General features: G+C 40.5%; 1 protein-coding gene across 2 annotated transcripts in view; it reads left to right on the top strand.

Annotated features, from left to right (window-relative positions):
* Positions 1 to 17,257, top strand: part of SLC26A5 (solute carrier family 26 member 5) — a 37,694-nt gene that overhangs the window by 18,305 nt on the left and 2,132 nt on the right. The window contains exons 9-17 of one of the 2 annotated variants that reach the window (XM_060107593.1): positions 242 to 355; positions 1,147 to 1,224; positions 1,905 to 2,000; positions 2,232 to 2,338; positions 6,238 to 6,307; positions 8,225 to 8,317; positions 9,051 to 9,158; positions 9,825 to 10,025; positions 10,627 to 10,681. In XM_060107593.1, the coding sequence (XP_059963576.1) occupies positions 242 to 355; positions 1,147 to 1,224; positions 1,905 to 2,000; positions 2,232 to 2,338; positions 6,238 to 6,307; positions 8,225 to 8,317; positions 9,051 to 9,158; positions 9,825 to 10,025; positions 10,627 to 10,681 (922 nt within the window). The remainder of the gene's footprint in view (positions 1 to 241; positions 356 to 1,146; positions 1,225 to 1,904; positions 2,001 to 2,231; positions 2,339 to 6,237; positions 6,308 to 8,224; positions 8,318 to 9,050; positions 9,159 to 9,824; positions 10,026 to 10,626; positions 10,682 to 17,257) is intronic. The other variant, XM_060107594.1, reaches the window with a different exon arrangement.

Here is a 17,257-nt window from a genome sequence, read left to right as displayed (position 1 = left end):
GAGGGGGCTAGGTGGTGAGCGCAGCATTTATCTCCAACACAATAAAAATTCAAGGTGTTTCTCTCCCACCTTAAATTATGCATTAATTCCTGTTTTGAACTCATGTTAAACAAATCCTTGTATCTGGAAAGAGAATGAAGAGACAGCCTGTACTGCTGAAAATGTGCATTAAATGGGCCATCATGCCTGGCTTCCTGAAAAATAACTGATCTCTTTTGTGCTTTGCTTCCACGTGGAAAAGGAGCTCATTGCCCTGGGACTGTGCAATTCCACCGGCTCACTCTTCCAGACTTTTGCAATTTCATGCTCCTTGTCTCGAAGCCTTGTTCAGGAGGGAACTGGAGGGAAGACACAGGTGCGTATGCAACTGGCCTCCAAGGTCTGGTGATTTGGGTGATAAACTTTAATCTGTTGATTGTATTCTGCCTGAAGATCCATGCTCCAGTGAGCTGTGTATGAATCAGAGAAAGGCATGATTGGTTGAAGCAAATCACAAGGAACTGAATCTGCAGAAAAGGGGTATATTCGCCAGTCAAATCGAAAAATTAAACAACACTCCCTGCTACCAGTAAACCTCAAAGTTCAGACATAGGATGTTGTCATGAAAGCCTGAGAGTGAGTATGGGCAGGATGCCAGCACCATCCGATAGACCTTTCTGCTGTGATGGAAATGTTTGATATTTGTACTGTCCAGTTTGGCAGCCGCTAGCCACATGTAGCTCTTGAGCACTTGAAATGTAGCTCGTGCAACCAAGACCTGAATTTTTCATTTTATTTAATTTTACTTTTTAAAATTTAAATAGCCACATGTGGCTAGTGGCTACCACTTTGGATGGCAGAGTCTTATCTGAACTCTTCTGGCCCCTGTGAGTCTTGGGTCAGCACCATACATCTCCTTTCCCCCACCCCTGGCACGGGCATTTCATTCAGGGTATTTAAATATTTCAGCTCCTGTTTAAAGGCTATATGAGGAACCAAAACCTCAGAAAGAGAGTGGGAATGAGTTACAGGTTTATGTAATGGTATGGATGACTTATGTGAAGCCATATCTTCCCACAGTGATTATCAAAAGACTAAGACCAACCTATGCCCCACCTCTTACTCAGGTCTCCTAAAAGCCCCTTCCACGTGTCTTCTCTCATTCAGCTTGCAGGTTGTTTGGCCTCATTAATGATTCTGCTGGTCATATTAGCCACTGGATTCCTCTTTGAATCATTACCCCAGGTATGTAGCTTGGACTTAGTGTGAGGTTTTCTCATGTATAGAGATTTTGCTATTTTATTTGTTTATATTTTTGTGGCTGTCTCATGGGTTTTTACTCTAACCCTAGTGAGGTGGTATGAGAAAGGGCCAAGGCTAGGATCAGTATCCTGTTCCACAATCTGCCAGCAACTGGGACCTAGGGAAAGCCATCTCAGCATCTTTGATTCTCAGTTTCTTTATCTGCAAAGTGGAGGTTTTGGTTTGGCTAATCTCCAAGGTCCTTCCCTCTTTGATCTGCTATGACCTTATACTCCCATTAAAAATTTGAGATGGCCTACACTCATAAAACATTTAGTTACTGGAACATTTAAATCTAGTAGAGCTCAGGAATGCTATAGCACAGAGAAAATCATAACGCAGGAAGACCATGGGTGAGATAAGTCCTTGAGTACCATTTAATTCTGAACCTCTTGACCACCGTGCAGGTTTGCTACTAGGTTATAAGCCTGGTTTTCAAGTCCCATTTTAGCTAACCAAGTCCTGAACATCCAGGTGTTCTTGTCTCCACATGTACCATCACTGCCCGGTAGGAAGGGAGTAGGGAAAGGACGGTGGGAGGGCAGCCGCAGGACAGTGAGGGGCCAGCAAAGGGGGTCTCTGGACATAAGAGGAGAGGCATGCATGAATGTGCTGTGTTTCAGGCTGTGCTGTCGGCCATTGTGATCGTCAACCTGAAAGGAATGTTTATGCAATTCTCAGATCTCCCCTTTTTCTGGAGAACCAGCAAGATAGAGCTGGTAAGTAACAAAGGTGATTGCTAGGTGAATATGCCATAGCAACAAATGTATTGTTGCTGATAAAAATGTGAGAAAGATAAGTTACTGTGGCCAGTTATTATATGCAGTATCCAGTTAGGCAACAAGGCTAGGTACTCTATGTGTGTGTGTTTGTGGTGTGTGTGTGTGTGTGTGTATCTCTTAGGAGATTTTTCACATGGTTCTCCCTGAAGCTCTCTGTCTTCTGTTTAGACCATCTGGCTTACCACCTTTGTTTCCTCCTTGTTCCTGGGGTTGGACTATGGCTTGATTACTGCTGTGATCATCGCACTGATGACTGTGATTTACAGAACACAGAGGTGAGTGCACAGATGGGCATGGGTGTGCGTCCTGCCTGAGACTGCAACAGTGAGTTTAAACGTAGATCACAGCTCGATCTGGTCAAAGTAAGCTCTTTGGTTACTTCTGGTCAGCATGAAAGGGACCTGAGGACTCATGGGGCTTGTTGACTAAATAAACAAAATGCCAAATGAAAAACTCAATACGATCGTGCCAGATGCTCTACCCTATCACAGTTTATAATTCCATCAGTGGTTTTCTTAAAAGAGCCTCATTTGTCTCATGGTTCCTGCCAATCTGGCCCCTGTGGCACCCTGGCTTATTTACCCTCTTGTGAGGGTAAATGAACTGTGTGTTCTTGCAGTCTGCTTTGGCACCGGGGGCTGACATAGGTTTTGGTAACATGGAGCAGACGCTGACACCAAGTTATCATATGTGGGGCTTCAGCTGTTCCTTCCTCCACCCTGAAATAGTATCGCCTGTCATCTCTTCTCCTAGTACGAAGCTGAGCCCAATGGGGAAGGTATAAAATAACTTTAAAAAATACTCTGCTCGTGATAAATAAATAAGTCACTATAAAGAAAAAAAAAGGAAACATTATGTTTTCAAATAGCCTGACTTTGGAGTCAGACAACCTTAGGTTCAAGTCCTGGCTGCACACTCTATATAAGCTCTGTGATTTTACGTGACCTCTTGGAGCCTCCGTCTCTGCCTCTATAAAATGAGACCAGTACTTGCTGCCTCAAAGAGTCACAGTAAGGTTCAAATGAGAATAATGCACATGAAGAGCCTGGCGCAGTGCCTGGCACATCCTATGCACGCAACAAATTTAACACGGGAGGAATGAAAATGAGGTTAGTCTGATTTTGCCTGTAGTTGCAAATCACACGATAGTTCTTAAAGTTCTGATTGTGGTATATTGAAGGGCTGCTAGATGGAAATGATGGGATGTTCCCCACTCTACAGAGTAGGAAATGAGTATTTTCCTCTTCAGAAATGACATAGAGGGAAACGTAAACAACATGTGGAATCTAAACTCAAAAATTACACTGTTTTTAATAACAAACTCTACCCTGTCACCCACTTTTATGTAAAAGAAGTTCACCCTCCCCCCATTTTTTTTGTTTGTTTTATTGCTTTTCCTTGCGGTACGCAGGCCTCTCACTGTTGTGGCCTCTCCCTTTGCGGAGCACAGGCTCCGGACGCACAGGCTCAGCGGCCATGGCTCACGGGCTTAGTTGCTCCACAGCATGTGGGATCTTCCCGGACCAGGGCACGAACCCGTGTCCCCTGCATCGGCAGGCGGACTCTCAGCCACCGCGCCACCAGGGAAGCCCTCCCCCCCCGTTTTTATACGAGCATTATTAGTACAAGCAAGAGTTCTTTATCTCAGCTTTAGTGAACATCATGGTTTAAAAATATCTATATCCTTTAACAAGCCATGATATAGAACTGGAGATTTTTTTTTTCACTTTTTGGTGGTTTTTTTACCCAAATAATAGTTTATGATTTCTTATCATAAATTTTAAAGTTAGGCAGGTCGTTTTTTAAATGCGCTGCTGCTTTTTCTCCCCCAAATAATTAACTAAAGTTCATTTTTAATGTTCTGTCCCTGTTGGTGATTGTGCTTTGTAGGGTCTTTGTAGGTTAGAGTTTGGGGAGCCAGTACCAAGGCTACGTGTTTATTTTCAGCTGCTTCTTTCTCTGTAATTAGGGCATGCTGTCCAGAGAGGGCTAGTGCTTCACTGGCTTTGCTTGTCTTCCAAACACCCAGATTCCCTCAAAGCCCACATGGTTAAGGGACAATCAGTTCATCAACAAATAGTTCCTTATGCCTCCTCCATTGCAGGCACTGTGGGTGATGCTATAAACGTGACAGAAATTCAGTTTTTGCCCCCAAGCGGGGGCAAAACATGTTAAAATAATTATAATCTTATAATCTTAATTGGACAGTTTTTTGGGGGGACTACTAGGTTCCCAGGGAGATACTAGACTCTAGGGATATTGCAGTAAATAAAACATGGTCCTTCCCTTCATAAAGGCTGCACTCTCCTAAGGATGACAGATACATAATGATAATGATGATGCTAATCATGATAATGAAGTAATGGTGGCACTAAATTATTGTAGTTAGTTATGTGCCTGGCTGTGTGCGAAGATCCACGCTTCATGTCATGCATCCTTCCTGCCCAATGACTGTTAGCATCCCCGTTTCACAGATGGGGAAACTGAGGCCTAGATCGATTGAGTAACTTGGATCACACAGCAAGTGGTAGGCAATGATTCAAGTATGAGTTTTTGTGAATCCAGAGGCTAACTCTTAATCAGCATTTTATAATCCATCTTCAGGAAATTGGAATACACAGTTGTAAGTGCTTCAGTTAAGTGTAAGCAGGGTACAAGTGATAATAAGCATAAGACATGGCCAAATAAAACCCCATCAGAGTTCATAAAGAGAGACTTTCTTGCTCCTGGGGTGACTAGGGAAGAAACAAGGAGTATTTAGACCTGAGGAAGTGGGATTCCAGCACACTCCAGCTGGTCAGGAAGGCCTTTCCCTCATCTGCCTGTTGAAATCCATGTAAGTTTAGACCCCGCTCACCCAGCCAGACAGATCCCAACTCCCCTGTGCACCCACAGCAGCATTGAGGTCCTCCAGCACCTCACATGTCTCCCAGTTACTTGTGTACTTGTGTGGTCCCTGTGTCCACCCCTCATCACCTCCGTCCGCTGGCACTAGATTGCAACATGTGGACAACATTTCGAGTCTCGTATGGAAGGTTTTCTCATAATTGGGAACTCAACTGAGAACCTTGCCTCTCATCTCCAGTATCAGCCGTTGGTGTTATATTTGTCCACAGACGTCACTAGACTGTGAGCACCTTGGTTGTGTACGCGAGGCTCCTAGAGCCCAGTACCAGCATATAGTGTGTGTTCCCTGAATGCTTGTTGAAGGAATCCACCTAGAAAAACCCCTGACATTTCTGCTATAGATTCTAACTCACAAAGCACTTGCACATATGCGCTGAGAACACCAGAGCATAGTAACAAGACCATGGAATGTCTGTACAAGACCTTGAGCCATATTCTGGCTCTGCCAAGCTCTCTGACCTTGAACAGCTCACCTAACCCCACTGGACTTCAATTTCTCTTCCACATGACGGCAGAAATAAGCCCAGTAGGGTTTTTCATAGGCTACAATAAGGTAATATCAGGTGCTTAAGAAGTAGTACCTGTCATCATTTCAGTATCTAATTTGAGCCAGACTGTCCTATAAAAAGAATTCAGAATTTGTGCTTTTAAAAAATAATGTTTAAAATCTATTCACACCAGACTTCAGAAAACTTTCTATGCTGATTTGAGATTTTTTTCTCCCCACACCTGTTGACTAACCCCCTGCCCACTGCTCCATGAGTCAGAGACTCTTATTAGAGACAAAATGAAAATCCCCTCTCCTGCTTTAGAATTAAAACAGGAAGATAATTCTGTCTACCCAGTAACATGAGATCGAGTTACACATGTCCCTGGCACAATTCATTTTTGCCCCCATCTTTAGATGCCTGTGTCTTTTGTCTTGATCAGGTTGTGTGTGTGCTATACAGGATACAAGATGTGTGTAGTGTTATGTAGTGGGTATGTACGTGGTGTGCGTATGTGCTGTGTGGAGGGGGTATGTGTGTTGCGAGGTGTATGTGTTGTGTGTGTATATTGCATACGTCTTGGGGATGTGTGTGGGGTGTGTTAGGCTTGGAATGGCACTGGGAATGTGAACATATGTGGAGCCCTTCTGAAAAGGCACCATAAAAGGATCAAGTATCCCTAAAGTCACTAGCAAATCCAACTTGCAGAACCTTGTGTTTCCATCAAGTCCTGCACATCAGCACATTGGTATTTTAACACGCTCCTTCTCTGTCTTCAGTCCGAGCTACATAGTCCTTGGGCAACTTCCTGACACTGATGTGTACATTGACATAGACGCGTATGAGGAGGTAGGACCTTTTTCTATCATTTTAAATGGTTGTAAGCATGTGATGTGACTGGCCAACTAGATATTATTTTTACTTAGGACAAAGAGTGGGGTGGAGAGCAGGCAGGTGTGGTGGTCAAAGCGAAAAGCCTGAACTTCAGTTTACTGTCTGGATTCAGTTTTACAGCTTATACTACACGTCAGTTACACAACCTCCTAATATTTATTTTTCCTCTTTTTTTAATGAGGATAAACATATATTCTTGGACTTAAAGTATATGTTCACAAAATACTGAGACTGCTTGCAACGGTCATCTGTATGGGCATGATTTCCTTCTGATGAATTTAAACTGGTGGTAAAATACTAGTATTAGCAGTGTAAAATGTAGGTGGTGGGGCTATGGAATTCTCCCGCTTCATTTTTTTTCCTGCTTCATTTTTTTTATATATAAATTTATCTATTATGTTTTATTTATTTTTGGCCACATTGGGTCTTCGTTGCAGTGCACGGGCTTCTCACTGTGGTGGCTTCTCGTCACGGAGCATGGGCTCTAGGCGCACGGGCTTCAGTAGTTGTGGCTCACGGGCTCTAGAGCACAGGCTCAGTAGTTGTGGCACACAGGCTTAGTTGCTCTGAGGCATGTGGGATCTTCCTGGACCGGGGCTCCAACACGTGTCCCTTGCATCGGCAGGCGGATCCTTAACCACTGCACCACCAGGGAAGCTCTCCTGCTTTTTTTTTTTTTTGGTGGTACGCAGGCCTCTCACTGTTGTGGCCTCTCCCGTTGCGGAGCACAGGCTCCGGACGCGCAGGCTCAGCGGCCATGACTCACAGGCCCAGCCACTCTGCGGCATGTAGGATCTTCCCGGACCGGGGCACGAACCCACGTCCCCTGCATCGGCAGGCGGACTCTTAACCACTGCGCCACCAGGGAAGCCTCCCTGCTTCATTTTTAATCGTTAAAATTATGGCTTAAAATATTCTTGACTTTGAATGTTCTTATGTGGAATCATCTTTTACAAAGTCTTAAACTAGTTTTATCTGTTTGTTTTGTTTTATGCTTGGGAAGAAATTCTCAAACTCACTATAAGATATTAAGAAATCAAACTGGTGTTAGGATTCTATTTTTTCCCCCTTCCTAAAGAATTATGTGCTGGGTTACTTGTTTCCAGCTGCACTCTAGAGTTCCATGAGGCTTCTTCTTTTTTTTTTTTTTTTTTAAATTTATGGCTGTGTTGGGTCTTCATTTCTGTGCGAGGGCTTTCTCTAGTTGTGGCAAGTGGGGGCCACTCCTCATCGCGGTGCGCGGGCCTCTCACTATCGCGGCCTCTCTTGTTGCGGAACACAGGCTCCAGACCCGCAGGCTCAGTAATTGTGGCTCACGGGGCCAGCTGCTCCGTGGCATGTGGGATCTTCCCAGACCAGGGCTCGAACCCGTGTGTCCTGTATTGGCAGGCAGACTCTCAACCACTGCGCCACCAGGGAAGCCCCCATGAGGCTTCTTGATAAAATTTTCACTCTGTTTCACTTGGGTCCATTTTCACTCCTGCCTACGTTCTGTGACTCAACCAATATCAGACTCTGTTCATTTTATTTGGCTGCTTGTCACAGTCTGAGTGGCAGCTTCGCCTTTCCTACTCACTTCTCTTTTTTCTTTTTAACATATTTCAGTTTCTTCTTTGTACTTTATGGTAAAAATGAAACAAAGAAAGACTTTTAAAAGAAATGAAAATATGTGCATTTTTAAAAGCGTTCTGCTCAGCACGCATTCCTCCAGAGCATGAGTAGGTCAGCTAGAGTGACATTATTTTATTTAAACACTGTCAGAGGGCCCTTAGCAACTTCTGTATTAATTTTCAAGTTAGAAGAGGGAGGCAATTGCTGTTTTGATTCTGAAATATTTCCATATATTAAATTCACTAACATTTTATTTCTCAGGTGAAAGAAGTTCCTGGAATAAAAATATTCCAAATAAATGCCCCAATTTATTATGCAAATAGTGACTTATACAGCAGTGCATTAAAAAGAAAGGTGAGTCACAAGAAGCTAAGGGTGATTATTTCTGAGGAGCGAATCTGAGGATTGATAGGCATGGGAGGTCACTTAAATGTCTTGGTCTACCTTTTACACTATTTGTTTTTCTCCGCCTCTGTTTTTTAAATTGTGGTATAATATACATCACTTAAAATTTATCTTTTTTGTTTTGTTTTATTTTTCTTTACATAAAATTTATCATTTTAACCACTTGGAACTGTACACGTCAGTGGCTGGAATTAAGTACGTTCGCATTGTTGTGTAACCAACACCGCTATTCATTCTCTTTTATCATATGCATGTATTACCTTTTCAAAAATATTTTTTTTTAAAAAGTGAAAAACTAATTTTAAATTTCTTATTCTTGGGTTCCTTTGATCATGATTAGGACTCCACCCCACACTATCCAGCAAGGAGGCAAACCTTCCAGTCAACCCACAGAGTCTCTGAGAGATCTAAGTTTGAAAAATAAATTCTCTTAAAATTTAAAATTCTCTTTAATATTTAGCTTCTGGTTGTCTGGAATCAAGACCAAGAATAAGAAAAGTTACTACTGTTCTTTTAATGAGGGATAACCCAATTCAGGGCATCTGAGGGAAAGGTAGAGCAAGGGTTATGATGATGATTGGGCGTAGAAAACAGTCAGATGGAGAGATTTGAAGATTAATTGCTTTGGGTGGGTTCCTGGGAGCCAAGAAGTGATTTTTGCATCTATTGCCCTTCTGTAAAGACTGGAGTGAACCCAGCCTTCATAATGGGAGCAAGAAGAAAGGCCATGAAGAAGTATGCTAAGGAAGTTGGCAATGCCAACATGGCCAATGCAACCGTCGTCAAAGTGGTGAGTGATCCCTTCATCGTAACTTTCCCTTGTCTCTTGATCTGCAGTGCCCCCCACCTTTATTCATGATTGAAGTTTTAACATAGCATAAAGTCCCTAAAGTAGGAAAGCTTAGAAACAAGCTAAGTATCCTTTGTATATTAAAGATACATGGTAAGTTCAGTTATGAGAATGCTTCTGAAATAAGTAGTGATAGGAACCCAGGAAAACATGGTTTTAAAAAATAGAAATCACACAGTATCTTAATAAATGTTACCATTATTACTTTGTCAGAGATTCATTCATCTGATAGTAAAAAAAAAACAAAAAACTCAGAATGGTTTTTGCTGTTTGGGCTTATGATAACTGTGGTCTGTCATGTTGAAGTTAATGGGACTGTTTTAGAAGTTAGGGGAAAATGTATATGATGACTAAAGAGAGTGGATTTCATTGGACAAAAGAAAAAGAGGAAGAGGAGGAAGAAAAAAAGAAACAGCTAACACTAAATATTGTGTACATATCCTTTTTGTCATGTTACAGGGCTAGGATCTAGCAAATATTTTGGAAACGGTCTGGTATAGTCAGAAACTTGAGCATATGAGGACTAAGTTTTCCCTCATAAATCTTTCTCAGAACCGAAATATGAGTTGTTCATAGCACTCTGGTTTGGTTTGATTTTTAACATAGGATGCAGAAGTAGATGGAGAAGATGGCACCAAGCCTGAGGAAGAGGAGAATGAAATAAAATATCCCCCAATAGTCACCAAGAGCACACTTCCTGAGGAACTGCAAAGATTTATGCCGCCAGGGGATAACGTCCACACCATCATTCTGGATTTTACGCAAGTCAATTTTATTGATTCCGTTGGTGTAAAAACTCTGGCAGGGGTAAGCATCATCTTCAACACGTCTTTTAATATCTCTGTGCCCAGTATCACCATCAGTAAAATCAGAGAATTGAACTAGGGTCCTTTTTCAACTCTCAAAATTTTGTTGTTGTTTTTGTTTTTCAACTTTTGATTGTGGAATATATCGAAAATATACGAAATAAAGAGCAGAGTGTAATGAACCCCCATGTAACTATCACTCAGATTCAACTATTATCAGTTCATGGTCAATTTTGTTTCATTTATCCCCACACCCATTTTCCCCTTCTCTTATTTTGAAGCACATCCCACTCATAATCTATAAATATTACAGTATATATCTCTTCGAGAAGATTCTTTTAAAAACCATTACCATAATACCTTTAGTACACTTGAATAAAATTTGACAAGAATTCTTTGATGTTCCAAATTATCACTGTTGATATAAAAATCAAACAAAATACAGATTTTTAAATGATTAGTTCAAAATGCATAATTACTGAAGTGGAGTAGCTCAAGCGAATGAACCAGAGCATCTTATATCACTAAATACGTATTGATAGAAAGAAACTTGCACCTCACAGAGTCAAGAGAAATTAAACTTTATTTCAACGTTATTACAGATTGTAAAAGAATATGGAGATGTCGGCATTTATGTGTATTTAGCAGGATGCAGTGGTGAGTACACTTGTAGAATGGGAGAAGTTTTAACATTTTGGTTTTGTTTCTTTTTTTAAATAACTGCATTTGGAAGTATTTTCCCTTAATTTTAGTTTGAGGTGAAAATGAAAATTATTCTTCTGAAACTCTAAAGCTAGCTTTGAAATTTGCCACTGACAGCACTCACATCCCAGGGTTACTTGGTGGTAGACCTCCTGCACTGGAGTTGGAGGAAAGGAGCTAATAAACCATTGTTCAGGGCTGGTATATTTTTTAGTAATTATTTATGTAATGGCTGCTATGAACATAGTTATATAAAATCATTTAGGTTTTTCCAGACAATGCCTGCTCTTTTTGTTTTAATATAAATTTTGGCTGAAACAGTGCTTGAAAATGAAATTCACATAAAGGCATCACTTTTCACCTACCAAAATGGCAAAAATAGAAAACGTTTGACAGCAGGCTCTGTAGGCTCACTGTGGGATGACAGGAACCCTCAGACATTGCTGGTGGGAGTGCAAACTGGAGCAGCCTCTGTGGAGGGCAGACAGGCATTTCCTTTCAAAATTACAATGCATTTACCTTTAACCCAGCAAATCCAACAGTATGCTACACACATTCAAAATAACACATGTACATGGTTAATGATCATAGTACTGTCTCTAAGAACAAAACACTAGAAAATAAGTAATTGTCAAACAAAAGGGACCAGTTAAATAAACTAGGGCACATTTACACCATAGAATAACACCATGTATAGTAAAAAATAATTTTTATTATATCATTTTAATATTTAAACTATATGAAAGTGTTATGTTTTTTTTGCCATTTTTTTTATTTTACAAATTTAATCAGTTATACATATACATATGTTCCCATATCCCCTCCCTTTTGCGTCTCCCTCCCATCCTCCCTATCCCACCCCTCCAGACAGTCACAAAGCACCGAGCTGATCTCCCTGTGCTATGCGGCTGCTTCCCACTAGCTATCTACCTTACGTTTGGTAGTGTATATATGTCCATGCCGCTCTTTCGCTTTGTCACAGCTTACCCTTCCCCCTCCCCATATCCTCAAGTCCATGCTCTAGTAGGTCTGTGTCTTTATTCCTGTCTTACTCCTATGTTCTTGATGACATTTTTTTTCTTAAATTCCATATATATGTGTCAGCATACAGTATTTGTCTTTCTCTTTCTGACTTACTTCACTCTGTATGACAGACTATAGGTCCATCCACCTCATTACAAATAGCTCAATTTCATTTCTTTTTATGGCTGAGTAATATTCCATTGTATATATGTGCCACATCTTCTTTATCCATTCATCCAATGATGGACACTTAGGTTGTTTCCATCTCCGGGCTATTGTGAATAGAGCTGCAATGAACATTTTGGTACATGTCTCTTTTTGAATTATGGTTTTCTCAGGGTATATGCCCAGTAGTGGGATTGCTGGGTCATATGGTAGTTCTATTTGTAGTTTTTTAAGGAACCTCCATACCGTTCTCCATAGTGGCCAATTCACATTCCCACCAGCAGTGCAAGAGTGTTCCCTTTTTTCCACACCCTCTCCAGCATTTATTGTTTCTAGATTTTTTGATGATGGCCATTCTGACTGGTGTGAGATGATATCTCATTGTAGTTTTGATTTGCATTTCTCTAATGAGTAAAGATGTTGAGCATCCTTTCATGTGTTTGTTGGCAGTCTGTATATCTTCTGTGGAGAAATGTCTATTTAGGTCTTCTGCCCATTTTTGGATTGGGTTGTTTGTTTTTTTGCTATTGAGCTGCATGAGCTGCTTATAAATTTTGGAGATTAATCCTTTGTCAGTTGCTTCATTTGCAAATATTTTCTCCCATTCTGAGGGTTGTCTTTTGGTCTTGTTTATGGTTTCCTTTGCTGTGCAAAAGCTTTTAAGTTTCATTAGGTCCCATGTGTTTATTTTTGTCTTTATTTCCATTTCTCTAGGAGGTGGGTCAAAAAGGATCTTGCTGTGATTTATGTCATAGAGTGTTCTGCCTATGTTTTCCTCTAGGAGTTTGATAGTGTCTGGCCTTACATTTAGGTCTTTAATCCATTTTGAGCTTATTTTTGTGTATGGTGTTAGGGAGTGATCTAATCTCATACTTTTACATATCCCTGTCCAGTTTTCCCAGCACCACTTATTGAAGAGACTGTCCTTTCTCCACTGTACATTCCTGCCTCCTTTATCAAAGATAAGGTGACCATATGTCCGTGGGTTTATCTCTGGGCTTTCTATCCTGTTCCATTGATCTGTCTTTCTGTTTTTGTGCCAGTACCATACTGTCTTGATTACTGTAGCCTTGTAGTATAGTCTAAAGTCAGGGAGCCTGATTCCTCCAGCTCCATTTTTCGTTCTCAAGATTGCTTTGGCTATTCGGGGTCTTTTGTGTTTCCATACAAATTGTGAAATTTTTTGCTCTAGTTCTGTGAAAAATGCCAGGGGTAGTTTGATAGGGATTGCACTGAATCTGTAGATTGCTTTGGGTAGTAGAGTCATTTTCACAATGTTGATTCTTCCAATCCAAGAACATGGTACATCTCTCCATCTATTTGTATCATCTTTAATTTCTTTCATCAGTGTCTTATAATTTTCTGCATACAGGTCTTTTGTCTCCTTAGGTAGGTTTATTCCTAGATATTTTATTCTTTTTGTTGCAATGGTAAATGGGAGTGTTTCCTTGATTTCACTTTCAGATTTTTCATCATTAGTATATAGGAATGCCAGAGATTTCTGTGCATTAATTTTGTATCCTGCAACTTTACCAAATTCATTGATTAGCTCTAGTAGTTTTCTGGTAGCATCTTTAGGATTCTCTATGTATAGTATCATGTCATCTGCAAACAGTGACAGCTTTACTTCTTCTTTTCCCATTTGGATTCCTTTTATTTCCTTTTCTTCTCTGATTGCTGTGGCTAAAACTTCCAAAACTATGTTGAATAAGAGTGGTGAGAGTGGGCAACCTTGTCTTGTTCCTGATCTTAGTGGAAATGGTTTCAATTTTTCACCATTGAGGACGATGCTGGCTGTGGGTTTGTCATATATGGCCTTTATTATGTTGAGGAAAGTTCCCTCTATGCCTACTTTCTGCAGGGTTTTTATCATAAATGGGTGTTGAATTTTGTCGAAAGCTTTCTCTGCATCTATTGAGATGATCATATGGTTTTTCTCCTTCAGTTTGTTAATATGGTGTATCACGTTGATTGATTTGCGTATATTGAAGAATCCTTGCATTCCTGCAATAAACCCCACTTGATTATGGTGTATGATCCTTTTAATGTGCTGTTGGATTCTGTTTGCTAGTATTTTGTTGAGGATTTTTGCATCTATGTTCATCAGTGATATTGGCCTGTAGTTTTCTTTCTTTGTGACATCCTTGTCTGGTTTTGGTATCAAGGTGATGGTGGCCTCGTAGAATGAGTTTGGGAGTGTTCCTCCCTCTGCTATATTTTGGAAGATTTTGAGAAGGATAGGTGTTAGCTCTTCTCTAAATGCTTGATAGAATTCGCCTGTGAAGCCATCTGGTCCTGGGCTTTTGTTTGTTGGAAGATTTTTGATCACAGTTTCAATTTCAGTGCTTGTGATTGGTCTGTTCATATTTTCTATTTCTTCCTGATTCAGTCTTGGCAGGTTGTGCATTTCTAAGAATTTGTCCATTTCTTCCAGATTGTCCATTTTATTGGCATAGAGTTGCTTATAGTAATCTCTCATGATCTTTTGTATTTCTGCCGTTTCAGTTGTTACTTCTCCTTTTTCATTTCTAATTCTATTGATTTGAGTCTTCTCCCTTTTTTTCTTGATGAGTCTGGCTAATGGTTTATCAATTTCGTTTATCTTCTCAAAGAACCAGCTTTTAGTTTTATTGATCTTTGCTATCGTTTCCTTCATTTCTTTTTCATTTATTTCTGATCTGATTTTTATGATTTCTTTCCTTCTGCTAAATTTGGGATGTGTTTGTTCTTCTTTCTCTAATTGCTTTAGGTGCAAGGTTAGGTTGTTTATTCGAGATGTTTCCTGTTTCTTAAGGTGGGATTGTATTGCCATAAACTTCCCTCTTAGAACTGCTTTTGCTGCATCCCATAGGTTTTGGGTCGTCGTGTCTCCATTGTCATTTGTTTCTAGGTATTTTTAAATTTCCTCTTTGATTTCTTCAGTGATCACTTCGTTATTAAGTAGTGTATTGTTTAGCCTCCATGTGTTTGTATGTTTTACAGCTCTTTTCCTGTAATTGATATCTAGTCTCATAGCATTGTGGTCAGAAAAGATACTTGATACAATTTCAATTTTCTTAAATTTACCAAGGCTTGATTTGTGACCCAAGATATGATCTATCCTGGAGAATGTTCCATGAGCACTTGAGAAAAATGTGTATTCTGTTGTTTTTGGATGGAATGTCCTATAAATATCAATTAAGTCCATGTTGTTTAATGTATCATTTAAAGCTTGTGTTTCCTTATTTATTTTCATTTTGGATGATCTGTCCATTGGTGAAAGTGGGGTGTTAAAGTCCCCTACTATGATTGTGTTACTGTCGATTTCTCCTTTTATGGCTGTTAATATTTCCCTTATGTATTGAGGTGCTCCTATGTTTGGTGCATAAATATTTACAATTGTTATATCTTCTTCTTGGATTGATCCCTTGATCATTATGTAGTGTCCTTCTTTGTCTCTTCTAGTAGTCTTTATTTTAAAGTCTATTTTGTCTGATATGAGAATTGCTACTCCAGCTTTCTTTTGGTTTCCATTTGCATGGAATATCTTTTTCCATCCCCTTACTTTCAGTCTGTATGTGTCTCTAGGTCTGAAGTGGGTCTCTTGTAGACAGCATATATATGGGTCTTGTTTTTGTATCCATTCAGCCAGTCTGTGTCTTTTGGTGGGAGCATTTAGTCCATTTACATTTAAGGTAATTATTGATATGTATGTTCCTATTCCCATTTTCTTAACTGTTTTGGGTTCGTTATTGTAGGTCTTTTCCTTCTCTTGTGTTTCTTGCCTAGAGAAGTTCCTTTAGCATTTGTTGTAAAGCTGGTTTGGTGGTGCTGAACTCTCTCAGCTTTTGCTTGTCTGTAAACGTTTTAATTTCTCCATCAAATCTGAATGAGATCCTTGCTGGGTAGAGTAATCTTGGTTGCAGGTTTTTCTCCTTCATCACTTTAAGTATGTCCTGCCACTCCCTTCTGGCTTGTAGAGTTTCTGCTGAGAGATCAGCTGTTATCCTGATGGGGATTCCCTTGTGTGTTATTTGTTGTTTTTGCCTTGCTGCTTTTAATATGATTTCTTTGTGTTTAATTTTTGACAGTTTGATTAATATGTGTCTTGGTGTATTTCTCCTTGGATTTATTCTGTATGCGACTCTCTGTGCCTCCTGGACTTGATTAACTATTTCCTTTCCCATATTAGGGAAGTTTTCAACTATAATCTCTTCAAATATTTTCTCAGTCCCTTTCTTTTACTCTTCTTCTTCTGGAACCCCTATAATTCGAATGTTGGTGCGTTTAATGTTGTCCCAGAGGTCTCTGAGACTGTCCTCTGTTCTTTTCATTCTTTTTTCTTTATTTTGCTGTGCAGCAGTTATTTCCACTATTTTATCTTCCACTTCACTTATCCGTTCTTCTGCCTCAGTTATTCTGCTATTGATCCCATCTAGAGTATTTTTTATTTCATGTATTGTGTTTTTAATCGATGCTTGATTCATCTTTAGTTCTTCTAGGTCCTTGTTAACTGTTTCTTGCATTTTGTCTATTCTATTTCCAAGATTTTGGATCATCTTTACCATCATTATTCTGAATTCTTTTTCAGGTAGACTGCCAATTACCTCTTCATTTGTTAGGTCTGGTGGGTTTTTATCTTGCTCCTTCTCCTGCTGTGTGTTTTTCTGTCGTCTCATTTTGCTTATGTTACTGTGTTTGGGGTCTCCTTTTTACAGGCTGCAGGTTCGTAGTTCCCGTTGTTTTTGGTGTCTGTCCCCAGTGGCTAAGGTTGGTTTAGTGGGTTGTGTAGGCTTCTTGGTGGAGGGGACTACTGCCTGTGTTCTGGTGGATGAGGCTGGATCTTGTCTTTCTGGTGGGCAGGTCCACGTCTGGTGGTGTGTTTTGGGGTGTCTGCGGACTTTTTATGATTTTAGGCCACCTCTCTGCTAATGGGTGGCGTTGTGTTCCTGTCTTGCTAGTTGTTTGGCATAGGGTGTCCAGCACTATAGCTTGCTGGTCGTTGAGTGAAGCTGGGTGCTGCTTTTGAGATGGAGATCTCTGGAAGATTTTCGCCGTTTGATATTGTGTGGAGCTGGGAGGTCTCTTGTGGACCAGTGTCCTGAAGTTGGCTCTCCCACCTCAGAGGCACAGCACTGACTCCTGGCTCCTCAATTTGGGATGATTTGTTGTCTATTCCTGTATTCCACAGATGCAGGGTACATCAAGTTGATTGTGGAGCTTTAATCCGCTGCTTCTGAGGCTGCTGGGAGAGGTTTCCCTTTCTCTTCTTTGTTCTCACAGCTCCTCGGTCTCAGCTTTGGATTTGGCCCCGCCTCTGCGTGTAGGTCGCCGGAGCGCGTCTGTTCTTCGCTCAGACAGGAC

This window comes from Mesoplodon densirostris, chromosome 9 (assembly GCF_025265405.1).
Source record: "Mesoplodon densirostris isolate mMesDen1 chromosome 9, mMesDen1 primary haplotype, whole genome shotgun sequence".
Taxonomy (NCBI): domain Eukaryota; kingdom Metazoa; phylum Chordata; class Mammalia; order Artiodactyla; family Ziphiidae; genus Mesoplodon; species Mesoplodon densirostris.
This window is presented reverse-complemented; position numbering and strand designations above follow the sequence as displayed.